The sequence below is a fragment of the Electrophorus electricus genome, chromosome 5 (assembly GCF_013358815.1).
Source record: "Electrophorus electricus isolate fEleEle1 chromosome 5, fEleEle1.pri, whole genome shotgun sequence".
NCBI classification, from domain to species: domain Eukaryota; kingdom Metazoa; phylum Chordata; class Actinopteri; order Gymnotiformes; family Gymnotidae; genus Electrophorus; species Electrophorus electricus.
In genome coordinates, this window is record NC_049539.1 from 15,302,549 (window position 1) to 15,326,161 (window position 23,613).

The 23,613-nt window shown below is 47.1% G+C and overlaps 1 protein-coding gene across 2 annotated transcripts in view; it reads left to right on the top strand.

Annotated features, from left to right (window-relative positions):
• The window catches only part of LOC113576062 (vacuolar protein sorting-associated protein 13B), a 219,085-nt gene that overhangs the window by 159,557 nt on the left and 35,915 nt on the right, over positions 1–23,613 (top strand). For both annotated transcript variants that reach the window (XM_035525874.1, XM_035525873.1), the window contains exons 35-42: positions 288–425; positions 7,962–8,351; positions 14,285–14,487; positions 15,509–15,719; positions 16,041–16,225; positions 18,191–18,384; positions 19,249–19,430; positions 21,512–21,879. In XM_035525874.1, coding sequence (XP_035381767.1) covers positions 288–425; positions 7,962–8,351; positions 14,285–14,487; positions 15,509–15,719; positions 16,041–16,225; positions 18,191–18,384; positions 19,249–19,430; positions 21,512–21,879 — 1,871 coding nt within the window. The remainder of the gene's footprint in view (positions 1–287; positions 426–7,961; positions 8,352–14,284; positions 14,488–15,508; positions 15,720–16,040; positions 16,226–18,190; positions 18,385–19,248; positions 19,431–21,511; positions 21,880–23,613) is intronic.

Here is a 23,613-nt window from a genome sequence, read left to right on the forward strand (position 1 = left end):
ATTCACCGCATGACAGCCTTCTTACAATATGGGCGATACTGTCACTTATAAGCGCTTAGCAGAAGCCTAATGTCAAGCAAATAATAATGTAATCGTAATGACTGTATACTATTAGATTTATTTTGGTGTATTTATTTCTGGGCTGGTCTGTGGTTGTTGCTACTGAACCTTCTAGATTCGTTTTTACTAGATGAATAGATTTTTGCTTTGTCTGATCATTTGCCCTGTTGCCCCTCTCTGTTCAATCCCCTTCTGTAATAGTTGATCTGTGTCTCTTCCTCACACAGATTCGGGAAAGTCTCTTCCTGAGTCCCTGGACTACAGTGTGTTCTGGTTGCAGACAGTCGCAGGAGAGGCAGACAGCAGGACGGGCATCCCCCCACCTCTCTTATCTCTCTGTATCAGAGACTTCCTAAATGGGCCAGGTGGGCCCCCCCCACACACACTCTCACACACACACACACACACACTCAAACTCACACACTCACACACACTCACACTCACACTCACACACTCACACAAACACACTCATTCACACTCACACACAAACACACACACTCAAACACACATACACACACAAACACACTCTCTCACACACACACACACACAAACGCTCGCGCGATACAGTACATGGTCACATACAAACCCAGCACACACAGATTCATCATAAAATCTTTTCCTTTGTCTATTCCGTGGTTTAGGGGTTAAGGGGTTAACCCGTACTCCTGCCTGTATTGTGAGAGCAGCATGTAGGTGGGTGGAGGACATGCTTGATTTAGTTCCTAATTATTTTCTTGTGCTGTTCTCGCTCCACACTAAGTTACATATCTCTCACAGCCTCTGTCCAGGTGCTGTGCGTGTGAGATGAAGCATAACTTCTAGTCAGTATGCAACAAGGCATGACTTGTCCAGAGAGATGTACAGAAACCATATCCTCATGCTAGGATAAAATATGTTATAGTGTAAAGAATAGCTGCAAGCTAAAGTCCTGGCATGAAGCAGGAAAGGAGAGCCTGCATGCTCAAGTCAGAACTTACTAGATAGTCTAGCTTCAACAAAGAGCCTACTTTAGCAAGCAGGGAATTACCGCAACAAAGACATTACCTTAACAAGCAGAGACTACATTCAGGACAGGCTGCAGACTAACTCCAAACCCGTCTCTATAAATCAGCGTCGTAGCAGACAAGATGGATTTTTAAATGTGTATTAAATGTGCGCGCACGCATAGCACGAGCATCAACAGTAACCAATCAGGAATAAAGAGCAAGCCATACGAATGCATCTACCCGATGCACGGCTGTCTGCCTGCGCTCCTGTACATGGCTTCTCACACTCTCGCACTCTCATTCTCTCACTCTCTCACACTCTCTCACACCCTCCCCGGTCTCTGTTGATTTTGGTCTGGCATAACATTCTGTATGCACAAGCATAATAAATGTCTGGTCATGTGGGGAGAAATGTGGGCGGAAGCTGTTTGAACTGCAAGATTATTTCTCAACCCATGCTTGCCCGGTGTCTTTGTCTTAGTGTTTCTGTACACACATGAAACATACCAGACCTCTTCTTTTACCCGCTCACGAAATGATTAAATTAAGCATTGTTTTTCAAAATCTTCCAGCCAACTTGAGATTAGCCAGTCACCCATTTCAGTGTGAAAGAGCCTCTGGATCCCACACAGCCATCCGGTCATAATAGCTCTGCTCCTACTCTCGGTTCTGGGTCGCTGCTGGGTCACCAGGCTTTGGGCTGCCCAGAAGGACACTGAGCACTGCACCGTCAACAGCAGACGGCTTTGCCCTGGTGCTGTGGCTTCGCACAGGTCAGCCTGTGGCCTCTGATCAAGGAGTTTACTCAATGCTAATAGAGCCTGACACCTGAGACGTGGCAGACAGCAGAACCCACAGACTGGTTTCTATTAAACCCACTTTAAATCGTAACCCACTTCAGGGCCTGCTTTTTTCTCTCTCTCTTTCTCCCTCTCTCCCCCCTTCCCCCCTTGCGCTCTCTCTCTCTCTCTCTCTCTCTCTCTCTCTCTGTCTCTCTCTGTCTCTGTCAGTTGCACATCTCATTGCTCAAAGGTGTTCTTAATAAACCCCCCTCCCATAGTAGTGTCACTCATGGACACTACCCTCCACTGGTGAACGGAAACTCTGCCATCTTTCTTCCGTTTGCGCTCACATTTTCTTCTTGGTATGTGGAGTGTTTAAAAATGGCAACTTTGAAGGTAACTCCAGTTAAATGTGTCAAAACAGTAGTCTGACCCGGTGGCCGGCTCTATAAACACAGGCCTTTACTGTAAGCTGGGAGAACTGAACTTGAGCGTTACTAAACTGAACATGTCACATCCTTTACCTGCAGCCTTTTTGGAGTTCCATTGCTGACTGAACCTTCTCCCGTGTGCTTAGACCAAAGAACAGTGTTCACTGTTAAAGTGGAAGTTGTCTATATTGTCTATATTTTTGGCTTTTCCTGCTTAGTGCGATGTAAAGCAGATTTTGTGCTGGAAAATGAACAATGACCCAGGGTGGAAAAACCTCATGAGAAAACCGAGCAATGCGGTGGTCTTTTTAGTACTGAGAATTTCATTTTGAAATTTTCTCAGAAAAATACACACATCTTGAGGAAAATGTGATTGAGAAAATAATTTAGAGTAAGCCGCAAAACGTTCCTTTCCAAAATTAAATGCAGGTCAATTTGAGAAACAATTTGGTGCAAAATATGTAAAAAAATATAACAAAATATATAATGAAGTCTGGGAACACAAAATTATTTATCCTTCTCTTAATGGTACATTAAACAATCCCTCAAGTCTGCTTTGGCTAGCAAGAAGCTTGGAGTAAATTTTATATTACATGACATGTATATTATGGCTACTGTTGTGTGTCAAAAATGACACACTTGTTGTGAATTTTCTTCATTTATAGTTGCTGTAATGACTTTTGATTTTAAAGACTTGGCCATGGAAGGAATCCACCCTGATTCTTTAATAATAATAATAGAATTAATTATTTTAAGTGCCTGACACCCAATGATACAGAAAAAAGAACAAAGAGGATAAGATTACAGACAGGCGTAAGAAAAATACATAACAAAACAAGGATGAGCAGTAAAATAAATAAAAATAAATAACAAAAATAACATCCCATTGCTTCCCTCTGTATTTTTTTCTCCAAAGTCGTGGCTGCATGACGTTTAGTCTACCCTTCAATGTGCTAGATACACACAAAATAATTGACATGCAGGCTTGTCTCCCTCTAGCGCTCTGGCTTAATTGGTTAACTGGGAAAAAGTAAATCATTTGGTAATTATGTAATGTATGTAATTATTCTTCTCATAGTTGCACCTGCATCTACACAATTCTGGTCTTAGTCAAGCACAGTTCCTAGATTGACCCCTCTACAGTAACCTTTTTCAAAACATATAATTGCCCATTAATGAAGAAGTCTACAAAATAAGCATGGCAAATAGACAATGCACTTCTAAGCTTATATGTTTTACTTTATTTTTGTCGGCAGTGAAAATACAAATACCCTCATAAAGCTCAGGTTAGTCAGTTTTTTTTTTTTAAATTTTTAAACCAAACAACTCCTGTGTCTTGAGATAAAAAGGCTGGTGTTGGGAGCAAGGAAAGTAATCAAGAACAACTGACCAGTTCAGATCACTTCAGTTCAGTTGCATCTCACTAATGAGAGTCAGTGTTTAGGGCCAGAATTTAAATCTGCAGGGTGGAAGCTCTTCAGACCAGGGTTTCTAAGGAGAGGTCAAACCAATTTAAGATGGGAGCACATCAATTCAGTTCATTTCTCTTTGAACTTAAAGAACTAACTAAAGTGTTATCTCTGTTACTTTTCCATATCAAAGTTGAATCGACAGTCCTAATTTCTATTCTCAAAGATTTCTCATATTCTGTCTCACAGGGCAAAACTGTGACCATATTAAGTATGTTAAAAATGTAAATGAAAACTATAGGCTATAAGTTTGTCACATAAAGTGTGTGACACTGAATGTATTGTGCCTATAGATTGTCCTGGAAAATTTTTTTCTGATTTTCAAAAAATGCTTTTCGCATTCTAGATAGTAAATCCATTAACAACACTGTAATTTCTAAAATGAATAAAATTATTGTTAAATTAATGTTAATTAGTTTAGGCTAGTGCAGTCTTCTAGGTCAGGGAGAATGTTAAACACACTACAAGGATTAACTTCATTAAGTGTTTGTCAGAAATATGATCATGATATCAGTGGCTAGTGCTAGCATTAAAAGCAGAAAAATATAATTTACAATTCCACCCAATACCTCATTATTAGTCAAATCAAAGCAAATATATATATATATTAAAAAAAAAACTTCCACTGAGGGATTCCACTCAGATTTCTCAGTTTCAGGCCACAGTGTTATCATAATAAATGTGTCACATTTCAAAGAGTACAGCGATTTTGCAGGAATATTGTAGACTGATAATTGATACTGTATTCAATAGAGAGTAACGTAATTCACAATTTGGGGGAAAAAGATAAAGGATATATAGCATCCAGAAATTGTGATCTGTAAAGAGTGAAGTGGCAGATTTTGATCTGAATCTAAATGTTGATGTTTATAATTGTATCGTTGTAGAATTATCTTTTCATGTGTCTCCATCTTGAGGAAAAGCTTGAGGTAGGACTGAACAACTTGGGGAAATATCTCATTGTGATTTTTCCGACAGATGTTGCAATTGCAGTTTGATTTGGAATAGATTTTTAATTAGGTTCAGGTTTCGATAGGCTCTTCACTGTATAGCTTTAAAACATGATCGAGTATTTTCACATGAGATACCATAAAAAAAATATTAACTATTCTATTTTCTAATGCAAGGATGAGGACTTTAAGATATTAATTGCATCCAACATGTATTTATTACATTTTTTAATTGAGATCATTGATAAAAATGGGTCATTCGCTTATGTCCCAGGAACAGTATATACTTATTGCACAGTCTGTAATCAATAGAACATTATTTATTGATATCCAGCATTCTTATAGATTGATAAATCACAGAATAATCATAAAAGTGACCTCTGAATGTAATAATAAAATAGAAATTAAAATATTACACAAAATATCTGAATATTCCATTCATCTAAAAACATTTATTTGTTGATACTTTTTTTTGGAAGACTGCCACTCGAGGATAAAGTGCAGTACTTTAAAAATCTTAAAATGACGGCAAACAATAGAACACTTAAACTACACTTCATTCCCCAACATCTCTGCTTCCTCTTAATACTTTTGGTCTTTGCAGATTCCAGAACACCAGCATGACAACGTTGTTTCTTTGTTACACATCTGTCATGCCAAACACAAAATACTCCCATACCGCTGAAGTGCTGTTTTTCTTCAGGACTACATCATCCAGTGTTGCTTCTCACACATCGGGGGCAATTTTTCTGCACCATGAATGTAACATTTGCCTTAGGTTTCATGTGTTTGTTATTGGTGAGCATATATGCAGTCATCTTGGGCCACTGCTGTTTATAGTTTATACTACTGATCTATAATAACAGTTTGTACTACTGATCTATAATAAAGAGCTGGATTGACACAACAGTTTATACTACTGATCTATAACAACAGTTTATACTACCCATCTATAGTAACAGTTTAGACTACTGATCTATAATACCAGTTGATACTACTGATCTATAATAAAGAGCTGGATTGACACAACAGTTTATACTATCGATCTACAATAACAGTTTATACTACCGATCTACAATAACAGCTTATACTACCGATCTATAGTAACAGTTTATACTACTTACCTATAATAACAGTTTATTCGACTGATCTATAATAAAGAGCTGGATTGCTATTAATATAATAATCTTGAAGCCACAGTGCTGCTAAATTGGTATGTATATTTGGTTGAAAACATGGAGATGAAACTGCTTTTGTGGTTATTCCTGACACTAGCTAGCAAAGTATTCTGTTCCAAAACTTAGATTGAAACTAATACAAGACACTAAAGCAAGACACTGGCTTGTTTATGTGCAATCAGTAATTTTATAATTTATTTGGTCTTAAAAGATAAAACTTTTAACTTTATTCATCTTGTCTAGTCTTTCTGTTGGTAGTACCTCCAAGGTTATCAAATTTAGCGAAAACATAACAAGCATGTCCGTAATATACGACCTATACAGTCAGAAAGTGTCCTAACTGAACTGCCCCCATGGACCTTTTTACCTCAACCCTTACAGGAGGTTTATTTACACTGAAAGGAATCACAGCTTGTTTCTATACCAGTATAGTGGATTGGCCACTTCGGTGGTCTCACCTTTAACTAGATAGTTTACTATTGCTTTTACCTGTCCAGTTCTTTATTAGACATTGGTGTTTTAACCCTGGGTCAGGCGTGCTGCCTAATGTACATCCTAAATCACGGCTTTTGCAATTTTCTAATCACACTGCTTCAAATCAAAATAGCGAAAGGGTAATCACAGAGTTTGCTTCAACAACCACCCAACACAAATATAAACACACACACGCATACAGAGCCCTTGCAGAATCAGGCTCTCAGGAATTTATCACTGAAGTTCGAAGTGCTCACCAGAGAGTGACCTATCTCCCTATTATGATTCAGAGTCGCTTTCAAAGCCTTTGTATGTGTACACATTCTCGTGCTATCTCCATAGATGACCTCATACAGGATATAGACATGTGCCATTTGCTGAAATTCCTCACTTAGTCGTCTCTTTTATATGATAGCCTTCCTGTGCCCGCATTAGAATACAGCACGGAGCTTGTGCAAGGAATGTGTTGTCCTTCACTCTAGCCAAGCCCTCGGGGGTGAGTGGAGTGTGTCGGTGTTTGTGCAGCCTGCTGCTAAAACAGTTACAGCCAACTCTATTGCTCTGGCACTTGACACACGTCACATATCACAGTAAAAGAATGGGACAGCTGACCGGTTGAAAAGGTAAATAACCTTCCTGATCCTTTTTAAGTCAGGCTCTCCACCCTGAACTCGCACACATTTCTACCATGAGCTCCGTGTGCGTGTCCTAATGCGCCCCAGCTTTCTCTGCAAGTGAGGTCTTGTAGCTTGGTCTGGTTCGGGGCGAAACAGGAAAATGGTGTTCTTGGCTCTTGGCCAGTTTATGATGCGGCAGGGCGATTTCCAGCCAGCAGATGACACTGCGTTACACAGGAGTGATTAAACCTGCCACAGCTCTCTACACGCTAATCCCTGAAGATGCGCAGTCCAACCGCCTAACCGTCCGTCTGCGTCTCCGGAGGAGGCAGGGCCTCGGCCTCGTTCGAAGGCTGGCGACACTAGTGCCGCTTCCCGCCAGCGGGAACAACCGATGACCCATTTCCACCTTCGCAACAGGCCCAGCATTCCGACTGTTAGACTTTTCATTATGAGTGACACTGTTACCGAAGATACCATGCTGAAGCAATACGTGTTTAACCCCCAAACTATGCAGCCTGCCTGTAAAACATTTCAGTTTCATTACAAATGCCCAACTTGAAGACACCGATGGTACACTGCAGAAAATCTCTCAGACAGTGCTGGTGAGAGGAACCGTTTGGAGAGAGTAAGCAAGTAGCATTGAATAATCACACTCCGTTGGTTCTAACGAGCCACCCAAGTGCATTATATGAACCTCCGGTTTCACCTTATAGACATCCCCCACAGACCGACAGAGGCCTGTTCTCAGCTGCAGGTTTAGAAGAGTAGAGAGGGATCGCTTTCTTTCTGTGACATCCCTCTCATCCTTTTATCTATCCCTTCTCCCCTTTTATCCCCTTCTCACCTTCCACGTGGGGTTTATTGGAATTTTTTTAGACTTAGTATCCTGAGCGTAAAACATTCGTTTGATGGGGGGGGGGGGGGGGTAATTCCTTTGCTCCAAATCAACTCCGCACAAACGGTTGTTTTAATGTTTAACGCGTCTCGTTCTTTTCATTGCTGTTTGTGCAGCGGAGCTGAAGGCAGCCCTGTGTAGGCCGCTGAAGGTTAACCCAACGCTGGCTAAGGTGGAGCAAGCCAAGTCCTTCTGGAGGAAGATCTTTCCAGAGAGCGGCCATGTGCCTAGGTCTTCTCCCTGGAGCCCTCAGTACTCCCCTGGCAAGACATCCCCTCCTCCCCACGGTGCCAAGCAGAACGGCGGCACTGCAGCGTCGCCCTCCATCCCTGCCCGTCTAGCTGATGGCCTGCAGTCTCTGGCCCCCTTCCATAAGATCTCCCTTCAAGCCGTGGAGATGGTTGTTGTCCTGGAGATCGAGTCGCACCCTGCCCGACCCAGTCTCACCTTATCTGCGTCCGGTGTGAAAGGCAGTCTGAGCACAAAGAGTGGGCAGAAACCACTGGGTTAGTATCCTCCTCCTCCTACTGCTGTCTGTCTATCCTTTAAAGGTCTGCTCCTCTCTCTTTTTTTCCTCTCTCACACATCTGTTTAAGACTACCCTCTAAACACGGTGCTTTCACTCGACCAGAAGACCGAACACTTCTTTTTTTGTCTTAATCCCTCAACGCACGTTTAATTCCAGCTCCTGGCTCTGTCACCCATGGTCTCTCAGAGCAAAATAAAAAATCAAATCTGCATCGGGTAGGTTTTATTTGTTTTATTTGCGATGGAAAATCCAGACCTCTCTCAATAAGCATGTCCTCCATGAGCCGCAGCAAAGCCCTGCCTTTTGATGAGAGGGAGCAGTTAGTCGTGTCTCCGCTCTTTAGAGTCCCGGCCACGGAGCCTGGCTCTGCTGATCTGCGCTGTCTGCGTTCTCCAGACCGCAGTGAAGTATCACCCCAAGCAAGAGTATCATTAAGTGATGGTACTGCTGGGGCGCGTGGAGCTCCAACTCCCGCAACAGCCTGCAAAATTACACAAGAGAGTAGCTTATTGGAATTATTCAGCAGTAATTAAACCCCTTTTCTCAGTTTACTATAAGGAAGTCCAAATGCATCAGTGGGAATAGACCAGACCTAGCTGTAAACAACAACCTTCACAAATATGTAAACAGAATTAGCTGCACAGATATGCAGCTGTGGTCTGCATGTGGTGGTATGAGGAAGACCTGTTTCTGCACAGGTGAACATGGCAAGGAGGACTGTTACTACGATGATGGAGAAGTGATGAGTGTTGCTGTCTTTTGTTTGTTTAACATCCAAAGCATGTAGGGCGGCGGTGTCGCGGAGCGGCAGCGTTGACCCAAATCCCGTTAACCAGCGGACTAAGCAAACAATGCGTTGTTTCATAAAGCTCACTGGTGCTCTGACCGTGCTCTGCAGACGGGGAGAACTTGGGCGTGTCTGGATCGGTCTTCATCCTTTAGAAGTAGCCTTTAGGAAGCGTGGCTACCCTAAACGTTATCACTGTCTCCTCTGCCCCCGTGCATGCACGGCGAAACCTTCCTCCACTCCCTGGTGTGTACGAGAGACCGAGAGTCCAGAGCCACTCAGATGTTCAGCAGATGTTATTGTGATTGTTGAAAATGTTAATCAAAACCTCAACAGTTTTCACTTGTTTACCGGTTTGGACATAACTGTGTTGTGAGACAATAGCGCAGGCTGTGGGCCAGGCCGGCTCGGTCATAGCAGCCGTGCTGCTTCCCATTCGATGTGTTCTCTTTCATAAACACAGTCAGAAACACTCAGTGCTGTGGAACAATGGCACACTGCTCACTTGGGACAGAGGGAGCCCATGGCATCAGCATGGAGCTAAACCCTGCATCCGGGCTACTTTTAGGCCCTCTATCTCGCATTAGGGCCTGCGTCTCCCAGATGTCACCAACGCGCCCTTGTTGTGTAGAGCAAACACAGCAGCCTTGGCAGAGGGGGACGTACTCCATGTATGTGACGATAATGAGCTTTTCTGAGCTTCAGACTTGGAATTTGGAGGTTCTTGTTAGAGCGGGGTTAACTCAGTCATCATGCATGCAGGCTTTGTTTCTGCGCAGGCTTTCATTATAGTCTTCCTGTGCTTTCTCAGGGCTTTTTCCGTTTCATCCTGCGTCTCGTTCAGTTTTGTGTTTCCATCTTGGTGGTGTTAACTTTTGTGAGTCATTTTTAGACGTGCAGTACTAAAGGCATACAGTACAAAAACATTTCCTCTGCATGTCAAAAATAACATTTCACGCATTAATCTTTAATACCCCAGTGTCTTTCTGTATAAGGCTACTGTAGGAGCAAAAATTCTACCACAGTTCTGACTTTGCAATGTTAATGGCTGAGAGAGATTCTGTTCCATCTATCTGTGTAAACCTTGTTAGTTTACCCTCACAATATAGCACGGCCTCGAGTGTGTCATTGGCGTAACAGTTAGGCCTGGATTCAGGTGAATGGTACATTATTTGAGTTCACATAAAAAGAGATATTCCCAGTATAGTTTAAGGAACTGACTACAGATCCATTTGTCATCTGCGTAGGCGTTAGTTGAGCTAACGTCAGCCCCTACATCCATTGTTTGTTGAACACGCTGTTCAGTATATTGTCTTGCTTAAAAGTTTAATCATGATTATTATATCACTATCATGTGCCAATACAGTGATGTCATTAAACGGCCATTATTTTTACAGGTAAAAATGATATGATGTGTAAAGGCAGCTTTACTTTATAAATAATTAGGTGGCGCCATTATAAATAATTAGGTTGCTGTTACAAGCCCGTTGCCACCGTGCTATAGGTACCCACGTTAAAGGAGACTAGTTACGCAGTCACAAATGTAGCATTGTACATTTATCTGACGCTTTTATCCAAAGCGACTTACAATCATGACTGAGTACAACTTGAGCAATCGAGGGTTAAGGGTCTTGCTCAGGGGCCCAACAGTGGCAACTTGGCAGTGGTGGGGCTTGAACCAGCAACCTTCCGATTACAAGTCAAGTACCTTAACCGCTGGAAATGTTGAATTAGCGAAGCACCAGAACTATGAGGCCTTCATTTCAAACAGAGAGACTAGTGTGTAACTAATCTACCCTAACTGCAGTAAATTTACAGTCTCTGCCACTCAATGCCACTAGTACTTAGTACTTCAATTTAAGGCAGCAATTAAAAAAATGACCACTTATCAAATGGACACTTGAGAGAAGCTGTTCTCTTTTCAACATCTTTAGCCACTCTCATGTAGTTAGGTGATGGTGCTGGAATAAAGATGATTTTCTTCTGCTTTTGTTACTTATCTTTTTCCTGTCTATGATTGGCAAGGGCACCTGTCTGTGACCTCAGTCATTTGTCTGTAACTCTGCTGAAAGGCGAAGCGGTGAGATGATTTGTGCGTGTGGATATCTGGCTTGCCTGGCTGAGTTTCTGAACAGGCGTGTCCTTTGGCGGAGGACAGGATATGGTCCGACCCTGAGTGGCCTGGGCTGGCCTCAGCTGCCCCACATGGGGTTTTACTTATTCTCCTGCGACTTGTAGATAGAAGATTGCATCTTGCTAGAGAAATGAAAAGTTATTTATGGAGTAGTCAGTCTGTGGTGCCAGACTGAAACCCACACCACTGTAAATCACATCAACCCAATCACTTAATCACCTAAAGATGTCTCTTAATTGGAGATAGACCCTTCGGTCTTTCTGTGTGTGTGTGTGTGTGTGTGTGTGTGTGTGCGTGCGTGTACGCGTGCCAGAGAAAATGATGAAGGATTGATCAAACCTAATGACTCACGGCCCTGTCAGTATAACCCATGCCTCACTAAACCACACAGATTAGCCTCAGTGAGGTCTCTTCTTTTTTAACCTCATCTCTACGGATGTTTCTGCTCTCCTCCCCACCCTCTCGCTGTCTCACCTCTCTTATTCTTCTCCTGTTGCTCCTTCTGGAGGTTGTTTCATCTCTCCTGGAGGGCCTCTGTCAGCCCAGGGGGAATCGTTACCTTGTAAAGCCGGGAGATGCGACCTCCCCATCAGGGGAGGGAGTCTATATTGAGCTCCTACGTGGCTTGGCCTCTGCGCCACACTGTGTACCTACGCATCCTCTGTGTAGTCTCCCTGAAAGCTCACGTGGCGCCCACATCCGACGGTGTTTGCAGCGCTCTGTAAAGTGATTTGGGCCGAGGAGAGAAAACGACGAGAAGAGGAGGGGAGGATGAAACCATGCGCAGTCAAGAATCAGACAGGCGCAGTGGGAAGGGCACCACGCAGGGACAGAGAGGGCAGTCAGACAGGCAAATGGGGGGTGCGTCACGTGGAGGCAGAGGCCAACGTCGGACGGGGCAGGGGAAGGAGGCACTGGAGATAGGGCATCCTGTCATGGTACGGAACAAGTTCAGCGGTGGACCGAATGAAAGACGGGCGGGCCGGCGCGCTTGGTAGAGCCGCCCCAATAAATGGGGGAGCCAAGCTTGAGGAACAGCATAAGCTAAGGTACAACCAAACCAGTATTAACCATATGCAGACAATGCTAGAGAGGAGAAGGATCACTTATGCAGACGAATGAACTTCAGCAACAAGGAACCAGTGGGGAAAGAACCCAAACCTATCTGTACTTCTAGAGTTCCATACAGCTTCCCCAAATGAAAACGGTCCTCGTGAGATTCCTGATCGTCCTGGAGGAAGAAGGATTAGTAATGATGTAGTAATGATGAAAAGACGAGGCGGAGGCGGAAAAAGAGGGGGGGAAAAAAAAGAAGAGGGGGCAATTATAGTGTTTACATTTGGCAGATGCCCTTATCCAGAGCCAAGCTAACCTAAAGAGACAGGAGTGCTGGAGCTCTTTGAAATGGCAGGCACTGGGAGTAGTAGATGTATACCGCGAGAGATTCCAAGATGAAATACAGAATTCCAAAGGCAGCTGTTAGGAAGGGAGCTGCAGAAAAGGTACCTGAGAAGAGACCATCACTGTTCAAACAGTTGCAGGGTAGATATCCAGAGACATCCAAAAGTCCAAACTAACGAAGAGCAGAAGAGCATGTTTAAATCTTGGGGTGTAATGAAGAATTTTATTTGTTAATGCAAACCAGACCCCTGAATTGGGTGTCCTTATTTGCAGAAAGGCCATGTGACACTGGAAGGACTCACAAGAAAGGACCTGAATCAAAACACATGGCCTAATAAAAAAGGCCTTCACACAACTAATAAAGCAAGCACATACACACAACACACACACACCCACACACACACAGAGTCTAAGAGATGAAGGTCTAGAAGAGAGTTTTGTTGTTGTGGTGCGTAATTATTAAACGCCCGAGCTCCTACTGACAAGGTACAGAAGTGAAGAGTGCAGAGGGGTGTAGCCGAGGAGGAGCGTCGAGTTCTCTGTGGAGATTAACCTCGAAGACCCGTGAGGTATAATGGAGCTAAGCCATAAACTGTTTTAAATGGATGCGAAGAAATCATTTCCATTCAGTCACTTCTGCACTCGTCCTTTCTGTGTCTGTCTCAACAGCATCATAACAGAGTTTGCCACAGCAGTCTCTGAGAGACATAGCCGGGGTCACCGTGACCTCAAAGAGCTCAAATGCTGCAAAAACAGCAGTCATCAGTTAACCATTTTTTGAAGGGCCTACATCCTTTAACATTTGTTAACAAAAAATCAAAAAATCTTATCTTGGCTTCAAATCCAGAAGCTGTGCGTGGCAGTAGCAGCTATACACCACCAGTCGCTCACAGCATGCCGAGTTCTTGCATCGGTGGAGTTCTCGAGTACGGCGATCGCTGTCGCCTGGAATGCAAGGTATGCTTGTGTCTGTGTGCCACTGAACCATCGACGAAAACTACCAACCGGAGCAACACACCACTGGCGGACAGCCTTTATAAAGGTTCCAAAATATTGGAAGCATTCTCCTTTGGTTTTGTTTTTGTGAGCCTGCGGGTATGTGGACGTGCATGAATGCATGCAAGAGACCATCCTTGTGTATGCATATGAAAGAGTGTTTGAAATTGCATGACAACTGCTTGTTAACGCTGTACTTGGCTGTCTCGCTGTAAGTTCAAAGAGTGATTTGGAGGTCGATTCGCATAGTTTGTGCTTCCAACATGCTACTCCCTCCTGACCAGCTTGCTGTAGCTCTAACGCTTGTGTAGTCGCACCGAATCAGATGCTGAGGCTATGTTGGGCCTTCTAGAAAAGAGGCAAGAATGGGACCCCTATGCCCAACCTGGAATCGAAGCCTGCTCCTCATGCCTCCTGTGAGACTGGAGAACAGGAGTGGAATCTTTATTGCGAGTCTGAGCACCGCTGACAATCAACGAGCTGTACAGTTATTGTGCAAATATGCAGATTTGCTCCAACACAGACTTTCATCCATTCACGCTCACTTTCGACTTCATTTGCTGTGTATTCGTGTGCATGTCTGTGTTTGTAGAGAATGTCAGGGAGGCATGTGTGCTGCTACACTGCGAGGACGTGTTGGTGCGGACAGGTCTGAAGGGGCGGAGCACGGTGTTTGCGGGGCCGTTTTCCTGCTGCGCTGATTTGGAGGCCCGTTGGTGCCGACACAGTGGCAGCCCCGCCTCTGATGCGGGCCCGCCGAGAATCCTGCTGGACCTGAAGGGAGGATTATTACAGGTACAGCACCTTAACCCCTACCCCTAACCTACTCCTAAAACCCAACCATAACCCTAAACCCTAATCCTAAAACCCAACCCTGAACCCTATCCTAACTCTAAAGCCCAACCCCTAACCTACTCCTAAAACCCAACCATAACCCTAAACCCTAATCCTAAAACCCAACCCTGAACCCTATCCTAACTCTAAAGCCCAACCCCTAACCTACTCCTAAAACCCAACCATAACCCTAAACCCTAATCCTAAAACCCAACCCTGAACCCTATCCTAACTCTAAAGCCCAACCCCTAACCTAACTCCTAACCCCAACCCTAAACCCTAGCCTAATTCTAACCCCCAACCCTAAACCCCAACCCAACAACTTAAACAAAATAATAAAACCAAACACAGCCATCTTTCCCTCTGCCCTGTTTTTTTTTTTTTTTTGATTGAGCAAACAAAATGGTACCAACTCTTTGCAAGTTCACATTTAATATTAGATGTATCCAAAATTTGACCCCAGTATATGTATCTCTAAAACTGCTTGCGATAGACAAACTGAAACGCAAACAGCCATATTTACCGGGCTGTCAAATGCTGAACAAGTTTGCCTGTTCGGTTGTTGGAAAAGAGTCCTGTACGTTTCAGCGACAGGTGCCCCACTGCCCTTCATCTTGACAAGGAGCATGACCGTTTATGGGGTAACAAAGTGCAGAAAATCTAGCCCATCAATAGCTGGAAAGCAGGACCAGCCTTTATAATAGGAATAGAACCAATTTACCAACAAAACATGCGCCGTGCAGTATTATCACCACGTTAATCCTGGTTTCAATACAAACGCTTTGTAGCTGTCGGCTTTCTGTGGACTGTGGCTGTATCTCTCCATCACGAAAGTTTCCTGGCAGGGGAAGAGAGGGGATTTTAGAAACACCAGAATACCAAGGCTGTTGCAGCTGGGGCACAACAACGTGGTAATTCACCGGCTAACGCGTGCTCCCTCGTTCTTTCCATCCCCCTCTGCCTCCACTCCGTCCTCACGTAGGTGTTCTGGGGTCAGGAGCATTATAACTGCATTGCTCTGATTCAAGAGTACCTTCGGACCTGCGCGAGGGAGGTGGGAGTAGCGGAGGAGGAGCCTGAGGAGGTGGCCTTCCTCTCTCAGCCCCCGCCGTCTCCTGGATCGCGCTCGCTCTGCTCCGAGCGCTCCTCCGATGACCTGCGTACTGGCCTCTTCCAGTATATCCAGGACTCAGGTACACTGTCCTACCCCACAGCCAGAAGAGTTTTAGTTTTTGATTTAAACACCATATGTGTGTGTGTGTGTGGGGGGGGGGGGTTATTGTGTGTAGAGCAGTGTACTGCTCTGTAGGCAGTGAGGGAGTAGCTATAATGTTACACTTTATTGGAAACACCTGCGCTGTACAGGCATTCACAGCCCATTTTATAAGTGTATTACCGCCTCTAATACATGTCGCGGTGTGCCTTAATCACACAGTAAGGATTCTCAAAGTGAGAAAGCGGTTCGTACTTCAGGTAGCTCACCGTGCTGCGTCTCGCTCCTCTTTTGGCTGTAGCTTCTCAGAAACTGCCAGGAGCACATGAAGTGGTCTTCTATAATGAGACTGAGGACAGCCCCGGCGTGATGATGTGGCGGTATCCCGAGCCCAGAGTTCTCACCTTTGTACGCATCACCCCTGTGCCCTTCAACACCACCGAAGACCCAGATATCAGCACGGCCGACCTCGGGGACGTCCTACAGGTGACGGCCGCCTGTACTTGCGCACCCGGCGGAAGGGAAGAAGGGTTTGGGCCAGCTGAGGTGTGCTATTCGATATCAGCTGGATTAGCAACAGAGCCGTTCCTCCTCCACGCAGTGCTCTTTGGAAATTGAGGCCTTATTGCACACCGTCTGTGTTTCCTGCCTGCAGGCTCATTCTGAGATTCTACAGTAATGCTTCAGTCTGCAGCTGGGCAGCAGGATTCTCTCTCTCTCTCTCTCCTCTTTTTTCAAACGTGCTGCAGATGTGTGGCTGAGCTCCACCACTGCTCATAAACCAGCTACATGGCATGACTTATTGCTCCCAGTTCATTAAGGGAAGGAAAGTGGTAATCTATAGAAGAGGTTAAGACCTGTGTTCTATCTGCTCTCTGTTAACTCTATGCTATCTGTAGAAGAGAGGCTCAAAGATACTAGTAGCGGCGACTGACGAGCGTGACCGAGGAATGCGTGGGAGAGAAAAAGTAGAGTGCGTGGGCTGCAGCAAATAGAGCTCAGACCTGCTGTGAAAGAGATTTGTCAGCGCGCACTGAAAGGACAGGTGTGTGTGTGTGTGTGTGTGTGTGTAGAGAGATGTAAGCGATGCCAGGATAGAAGCGCCAGTGAACGCGTGATGCTTGCGTCCTCTCTGGCTCTGGGTTCTACCTCTGCCAGCTTCTCTCCTGCTCTTACTCTCTCTCTCTCTCTCTCCCCCACCCCCACCTCCCGGCTAGCACGCGGCTCTGTTGTCCTGTCACCGTCCATCCACTCGCTCCACTTACCAAGTCATTAAGTGGCTGTCGTGGAGATAAGCGTTTCAGGGAACACACGCATTAGTAGAATGGGAGTTGGGCTCAGTCATGACAAAAAGAAGGGAGTACTCTATAAATATAACCGCATTATGTGACTTTGCCATTCATCTCAAAGAGCAGAATGTCATTCGGAGACACTGGATGTTTTATGAGTCTGATATGAGGCTACACCCCCCCAGCATATATGTACTCCCACATTCCTTATGGGTTTATAGGAGCGCAGCGCAGCTCAGCGCAAAGTGCTGCAAGTGGAAGCATGAAGAAGGAGTGCGTGTGCGCGCACATGCTAGAATAAAACTCTTTGTCTTTTGCCAGATCATTGTGATCTACATTTAATTGATTTCAGCCCCTGCTGCTCAGCAACTTAATTTGCCTCTTCTTTATAGACGACTTCAAACAAGCTCAATTAATTCATTTTTTATTTGATTTCTTTCGAGGTCGTGAGAGTCCAGCTGCAGAGAGCGGAAACGTCCTCATAAAAACCTAACAAACAGCTTTAGCTGCTTTAAACGGCAGAGTAACCTCAGCGGCTCCTAAGCGGGTTGGGGGCCGGGTGGGGGCCGGGTGGGGGCCATGGTAAAGAGGAGGGCAGCGGCAGTCATTCTCAAGGCTCTTAAATTACCATGTAGCCTGAGAAAGACACACAGACACACACACACACAGACACACACTCACACACATACAGAGAAGGGGAGAAGATTTTTGCTCAGGTAAAATGTAAAACGAATGACTGTAACTAGAGGAGTGTTGGGTCGCGCTGCTCCGAGATCAGTTCTGAGAGTTCTGCCTCCTTCTGCTTTGTCGGCCCCAGAGCGTATCGCGTTCACTTTTACGAGCTCGAGATTTCCTGCATTTAACTGTCTAGGGTTCCACGCGCCGCGAGCGGCTTCCCTCGGTCGAGCCGTACTACCGTTGGGGAAAGAGTCAGATGCGGGAAAGAAAAGGATGAGAGAGAGAACAAACGACTCCTAAGCAGAAGGAGATTGGTGCGGTGCAGAGAGCAGCGAGCACCACCTGTTGAGCTGCAGCTTTCTTTAAGTTAGCCGCAGCCCCGTGCACGCAAGCTCAGACCTTGCGCTCAATCACCTGTGTTGCTAAAGGGGTATGTTGGCATGCATGTGTTTATTGTCTCTCTCTCTCTCTCATTCCATTTCAGGTTCCCTGTAGTCTGGAATTCTGGGATGAGCTGAAAAGAGCCTTTGTGCCATACCGAGAGTTCAGCCTGTCAGAGAGCAGTGTGTGTGAGCTCACACTGCCCCCCCTCAGCCCACACACACTCCAGACTGACCTTGTGGCCTCTGACCTTTGGAGGGTTGTAGTTAACAGTACAGGAGAAGGAGCAGATGAAAGGTGTGTTGTTTGTGTGTCGGAAAGGAGAACTTCTAAATGCGTTTTGAATTGCATATTTTTCAGTAAAGCTTCTCTCACTGCGTAAGTGTGTTATTGTCTTAGTGGGAAGGATCAGAGGGTGCGTGCGTGCGTGTCTGTGCACACGTGTGTGTGTGTGTGTGTGTGTGTGTGTGTGCGTGCGTGCGTGTGTGCGTGCGTGCGTGTGTGTGCGTGTGTTCTGTCAGGCCTGTGTTCTGTTTCACTTTGAATGTCCCTGAATAGTAAAGGGGAGGAATATGAAAACATGTAACAGAACAGAACCCTCATCCTAATTCAAAATATGCAGCACATCTGGATTTCATTACTCATACTGCAAACACTACATTTCCTTTATGTTTCAAATCTGTCTGCTTTGATCAAACTGAGTCCCTCCCTCAACCTTGCATTTCATCTCCCCATCTCATTCTCCCTCTTTTTCTCTCTCTCTCCCTCCCTCTTTCTCTCCCTCTGTTTTCCTATCTCACCCTCTTCTCTCATTTTTTCTTCGCAATGTTCTTTTTTTGCAAAGTGCATTTATCCTGAACTCACAGCTCACTGTTGCACACAAACAGTACACCTGCTCTGTGTCAGTCATCCTGGTCAACATTCAGTGTGTATGTTTTTGTGAGAGTATTCTGTCTGCAGGCCTTATTTTAAAGGACCTCTGTGGAAATATCTCAAGTATATCTGGTGGAGGTTATGTCCTGGTCATTAGCTCCTGGTTGATATCTCCAAAGGCTGAGATAAGAACAAGTTTAGTGGGTGCCAGTCCTACTTTGACATGACAGGTGAATTTCTCTCTCTCTCTCTCTCTCTTTCTCTCTCTCTCAATCTCTCAATCTCTAGTTCAGACAGTGAGTCTGGGTCCCAGTTGCCCTGTGAGCAGTTGGTATCTCCTACAGCACTGGCGGCATGCACACGGGTAGACTCCTCTTTTGCCCCATGGTTTGTGCCTTCGGTGGGCGTGTCCCTGCGCCTGGCCTACCTGGAGCTGCGGCTGTGCCACCACCTCGATCAGCTTGGCACAGGTAACGCCTGCACCCCTGACACCCCTCACTGGGCACAGGTAGCGTCCACATCCCCACCCCCTGACACCCCTCACTGGGCGCAGGTAGCGTCCACATCCCCTGACACCCCTCACTGGGCACAGGTAGCGTCCACATCCCCTGACACCCCTCACTGGGCACAGGTAGCGTCCACATCACCTGACACCCCTCACTGGGCACAGGTAGCGTCCACATCACCTGACACCCCTCACTGGGCACAGGTAGCGTCCACATCCCCTGACACCCCTCACTGGGCACAGGTAGCGTCCACATCCCCATCCCCTGACACCCCTCACCGGGCACAGGTAGCGTCCACATCCCCTGACACCCCTCACCGGGCACAGGTAGCGTCCACATCCCCTGACACCCCTCACCGGGCACAGGTAGCGTCCACATCCCCTGGGCACAGGTAGCGTCCACATCCCCTGACACCCCTCACGTGGCACAGGTAGCGTCCACATCCCCCGACTCCCCTCACGGGGCACAGGCAGCGTCCACATCCCCTGACACCCCTCACTGGGCACAGGTAGCGTCCACATCCCCTGACACCCCTCACTGGGCACAGGTAGCGTCCACATCACCTGACACCCCTCACTGGGCACAGGTAGCGTCCACATCCCCTGACACCCCTCACTGGGCACAGGTAGCGTCCACATCACCTGACACCCCTCACTGGGCACAGGTAGCGTCCACATCACCTGACACCCCTCACTGGGCACAGGTAGCGTCCACATTCCCACCCCCTGACACCCCTCACTGGGCACAGGTAGCGTCCACATCCCCACCCCCTGACACCCCTCACTGGGCACAGGTAGCGTCCACATCCCCACCCCCTGACACCCCTCACCGGGCACAGGTAGCGTCCACATCCCCTGGGCACAGGTAGCGTCCACATCCCCTGACACCCCTCACTGGGCACAGGTAGCGTCCACATCCCCTGACACCCCTCACTGGGCACAGGTAGCGTCCACATCCCCTGACACCCCTCACTGGGCACAGGTAGCGTCCACATCACCTGACACCCCTCACTGGGCACAGGTAGCGTCCACATCCCCTGACACCCCTCACTGGGCACAGGTAGCGTCCACATCCCCTGACACCCCTCACTGGGCACAGGTAGCGTCCACATCCCCTGACACCCCTCACTGGGCACAGGTAGCGTCCACATCACCTGACACCCCTCACTGGGCACAGGTAGCGTCCACATCCCCTGACACCCCTCACTGGGCACAGGTAGCGTCCACATCCCCTGACACCCCTCACTGGGCACAGGTAGCGTCCACATCACCTGACACCCCTCACTGGGCACAGGTAGCATCCACATCCCCATCCCCTGACACCCCTCACGGGGCACAGGCAGCGTCCACATCCCCTGACACCCCTCACGGGGCACAGGTAGCATCCACATCCCCCGACTCCCCTCACGGAGTACAGGTAGCGTCCACATCCCCCGACTCCCCTCACGGAGCACAGGCAGCGTCCACATCCCCCGACTCCCCTCACGGAGCACAGGCAGCGTCCACATCCCACGACTCCCCTCACGGAGCACAGGCAGCGTCCACATCCCCCGACTCCCCTCACGGGGCACAGGCAGCGTCCACATCCCCCGACTCCCCTCACGGGGCACAGGCAGCGTCCACATCCCCCGACTCCCCTCACGGGGCACAGGCAGCGTCCACATCCCCCGACTCCCCTCACGGAGCACAGGCAGCGTCCACATCCCCCGACTACCCTCACGGAGCACAGGCAGCGTCCACATCCCCCGACTCCCCTCACGGAGCACAGGCAGCGTCCACATCCCCCGACTCCCCTCACGGGGCACAGGCAGCGTCCACATCCCCCGACTCCCCTCACGGAGCACAGGTAGCGTCCACATCCCCTGACTCCCCTCACGGAGCACAGGTAGCGTCCACATCCCCCGACTCCCCTCACGGAGCACAGGTAGCGGTCGCTCTGGTAGAGCTAAGCACGGCTCACACTTACCCGTTCGGCAGAACGCATTCTTGGGTGGTATTCGCATTCATGGTGGATTTTGGTTTCTTTTTTTTCTTGTTCCTCCCTAGTACCATCCCAGCAGCTCCGCCCCTTCCTGCCGGACCGGAAGTTGCCGTCCGAGCAGGAGTACGGGGTGGTATGCGTGCGGGAGCCGCAGGCGTTCGTACGGCAGTGGAGTGACGGGGCCAGGCTGGGCCAGGAGCTGCACTTCTCATCCACGGTGTACTGCCACCTAGTGGACTACAGGAACCTGACACTCTTTCCTCTGCTGCAGCCCTTCAGCCTACAGGGTCATGCCACTAATACGTACACACAGTCACAGCAGGCGCGCACACAGCTGGCCCTCAACTGCAGCGTATTCATGGAGGCCGTGCAGGTTTCAGTGGGACAGCACGCCATACACACACTGGACACGGCACTGCAGGCGTGGAAACAGGTGAGACGTACACACACAAACACACACACACACACACACACACAATTGGCAACTGAGGTACAGTCTCACTGTAAGCCTTCCAACAAACTGGTCTCTTTTAATCTGTAACGATGGTGAGAAGGAATGTTCCTCTGGCTCCTTTAGAGTGCACAGGTCTTATTTGACATCATTAATGTGTTTTAAGTTTATAGTCTCGTTTGACTTCATGGCCGTGCGGTGTGTCAGGACAGTAGATTTCTCTGATAGTGTTTGTGTCTCTCATGGTCTCCAGAGCAGCAGCAGGTCTCTTATTGGAGATGAGTGGTCTTTTAATCCCTAGAGTCCTGGGCCTGTGTAGGTGCTTGCTGGATCCTCTCACACACACAAACACACGCACCATTCTAAACATATGCGCATCTTCCTCCAGCTATGTGAAGCCAGGACCATGTGTGAGCTAGAACTCCTGTTAAAATGCTGAAAACCCATGCACATCAGCCAAGAACTCCACTGGCAACGCAGTTTGTGTGTGTGCGCGTGTGCACACACTCCGACTCACACACTGATCCTGGAACGGGGAGAGATTTAGTAGATTTAATTTTCTTTCCTGCAGTGAAACCTCCAATTGGAGTTTCCAAAAGGAACCATATCTCTTTAAATTACTGCAATTTACATTTATTTTAAAACCAGTCTACCGTTAAGAAAATATTTTCAGTCATAGTTAGCTGTGCTACAGTATTCAAAATGTCACATTGGCTTTTCCACTGAAATAATTTGCACATGGGGAACCTCTGGCAGGGCAGTTGTTTGTAATATCAGATGATCATAACAGTAAGTTTGAGTCCAGGGTAAGAGAACTAGTCTGGCTTGCCATCAGACGCTGTTCTGCTGTGTGTGTTGGACAAGCAGTTCTGCTTTTTCAATCATCAGCCAGGCTTCAAAGAAAATTAGCCCTGTGCATGGAATGTGAGTTGTCATGGAAAAGTGGCGGCGTCGCCCTCGCGCTGAGCTTGGGCATTACAGCATTACATTGGTGGGGGGGGTGTCATAAACAAATCCCCACCCAAAAAACAGGAGTGTGCAGACACGCGTTCGCACGGGATTTGTTTATGACACCCCCACCGAATGTAATGCTGTGTGAGAGCTGCAGCAGGCTGTAATCAGTGCTAGGTTACTACTGTCTCCTGCCGTCAGGGCCACAACTGGCCGGTGTGTTTGTGTGCGCATGGGGGCGTACGTGTGTCTGCACAGTAGTGGACTCTCTTACCTCCCCCCAAATCATTCTCAGAGTGATCCTATTCCTTACCTCAGTACATGGTCACTCTCACATTGTGGGCCTTCCAGGTTGACCACTTCTACGGAGCATGTATCGGAGCTAGATTACTGCTGTAGAAGCATAATGCTGTCTCTCTCACACTCTTCACTTAGATTATATGATGTAACTCATCCACGTCCCCCTTTGGAAGTCAGAAGAATAGGTGTTCTCCTTCCCCTGTGCTCCAGTTCTGTACTTGACATTGAAGGGTTTTAACAGGCAGAGACTACTAGGATATGCGTTTGTGTATTTGTAATTATATAGAGTATCGGTGGACTAGGAGGAATTAGAGGATGGGGAGACAACTGGTCTGATCCCAGCATCAGATAGCATCCAGAACAAATATATATGGGTAGGTGGGTGTGGGTGTGTGCACGTGTGTGTAAGAGAGAGATGCACATGTGGATCAGAGGAGCCACTCACATTCCTCTATAAAGGACAGA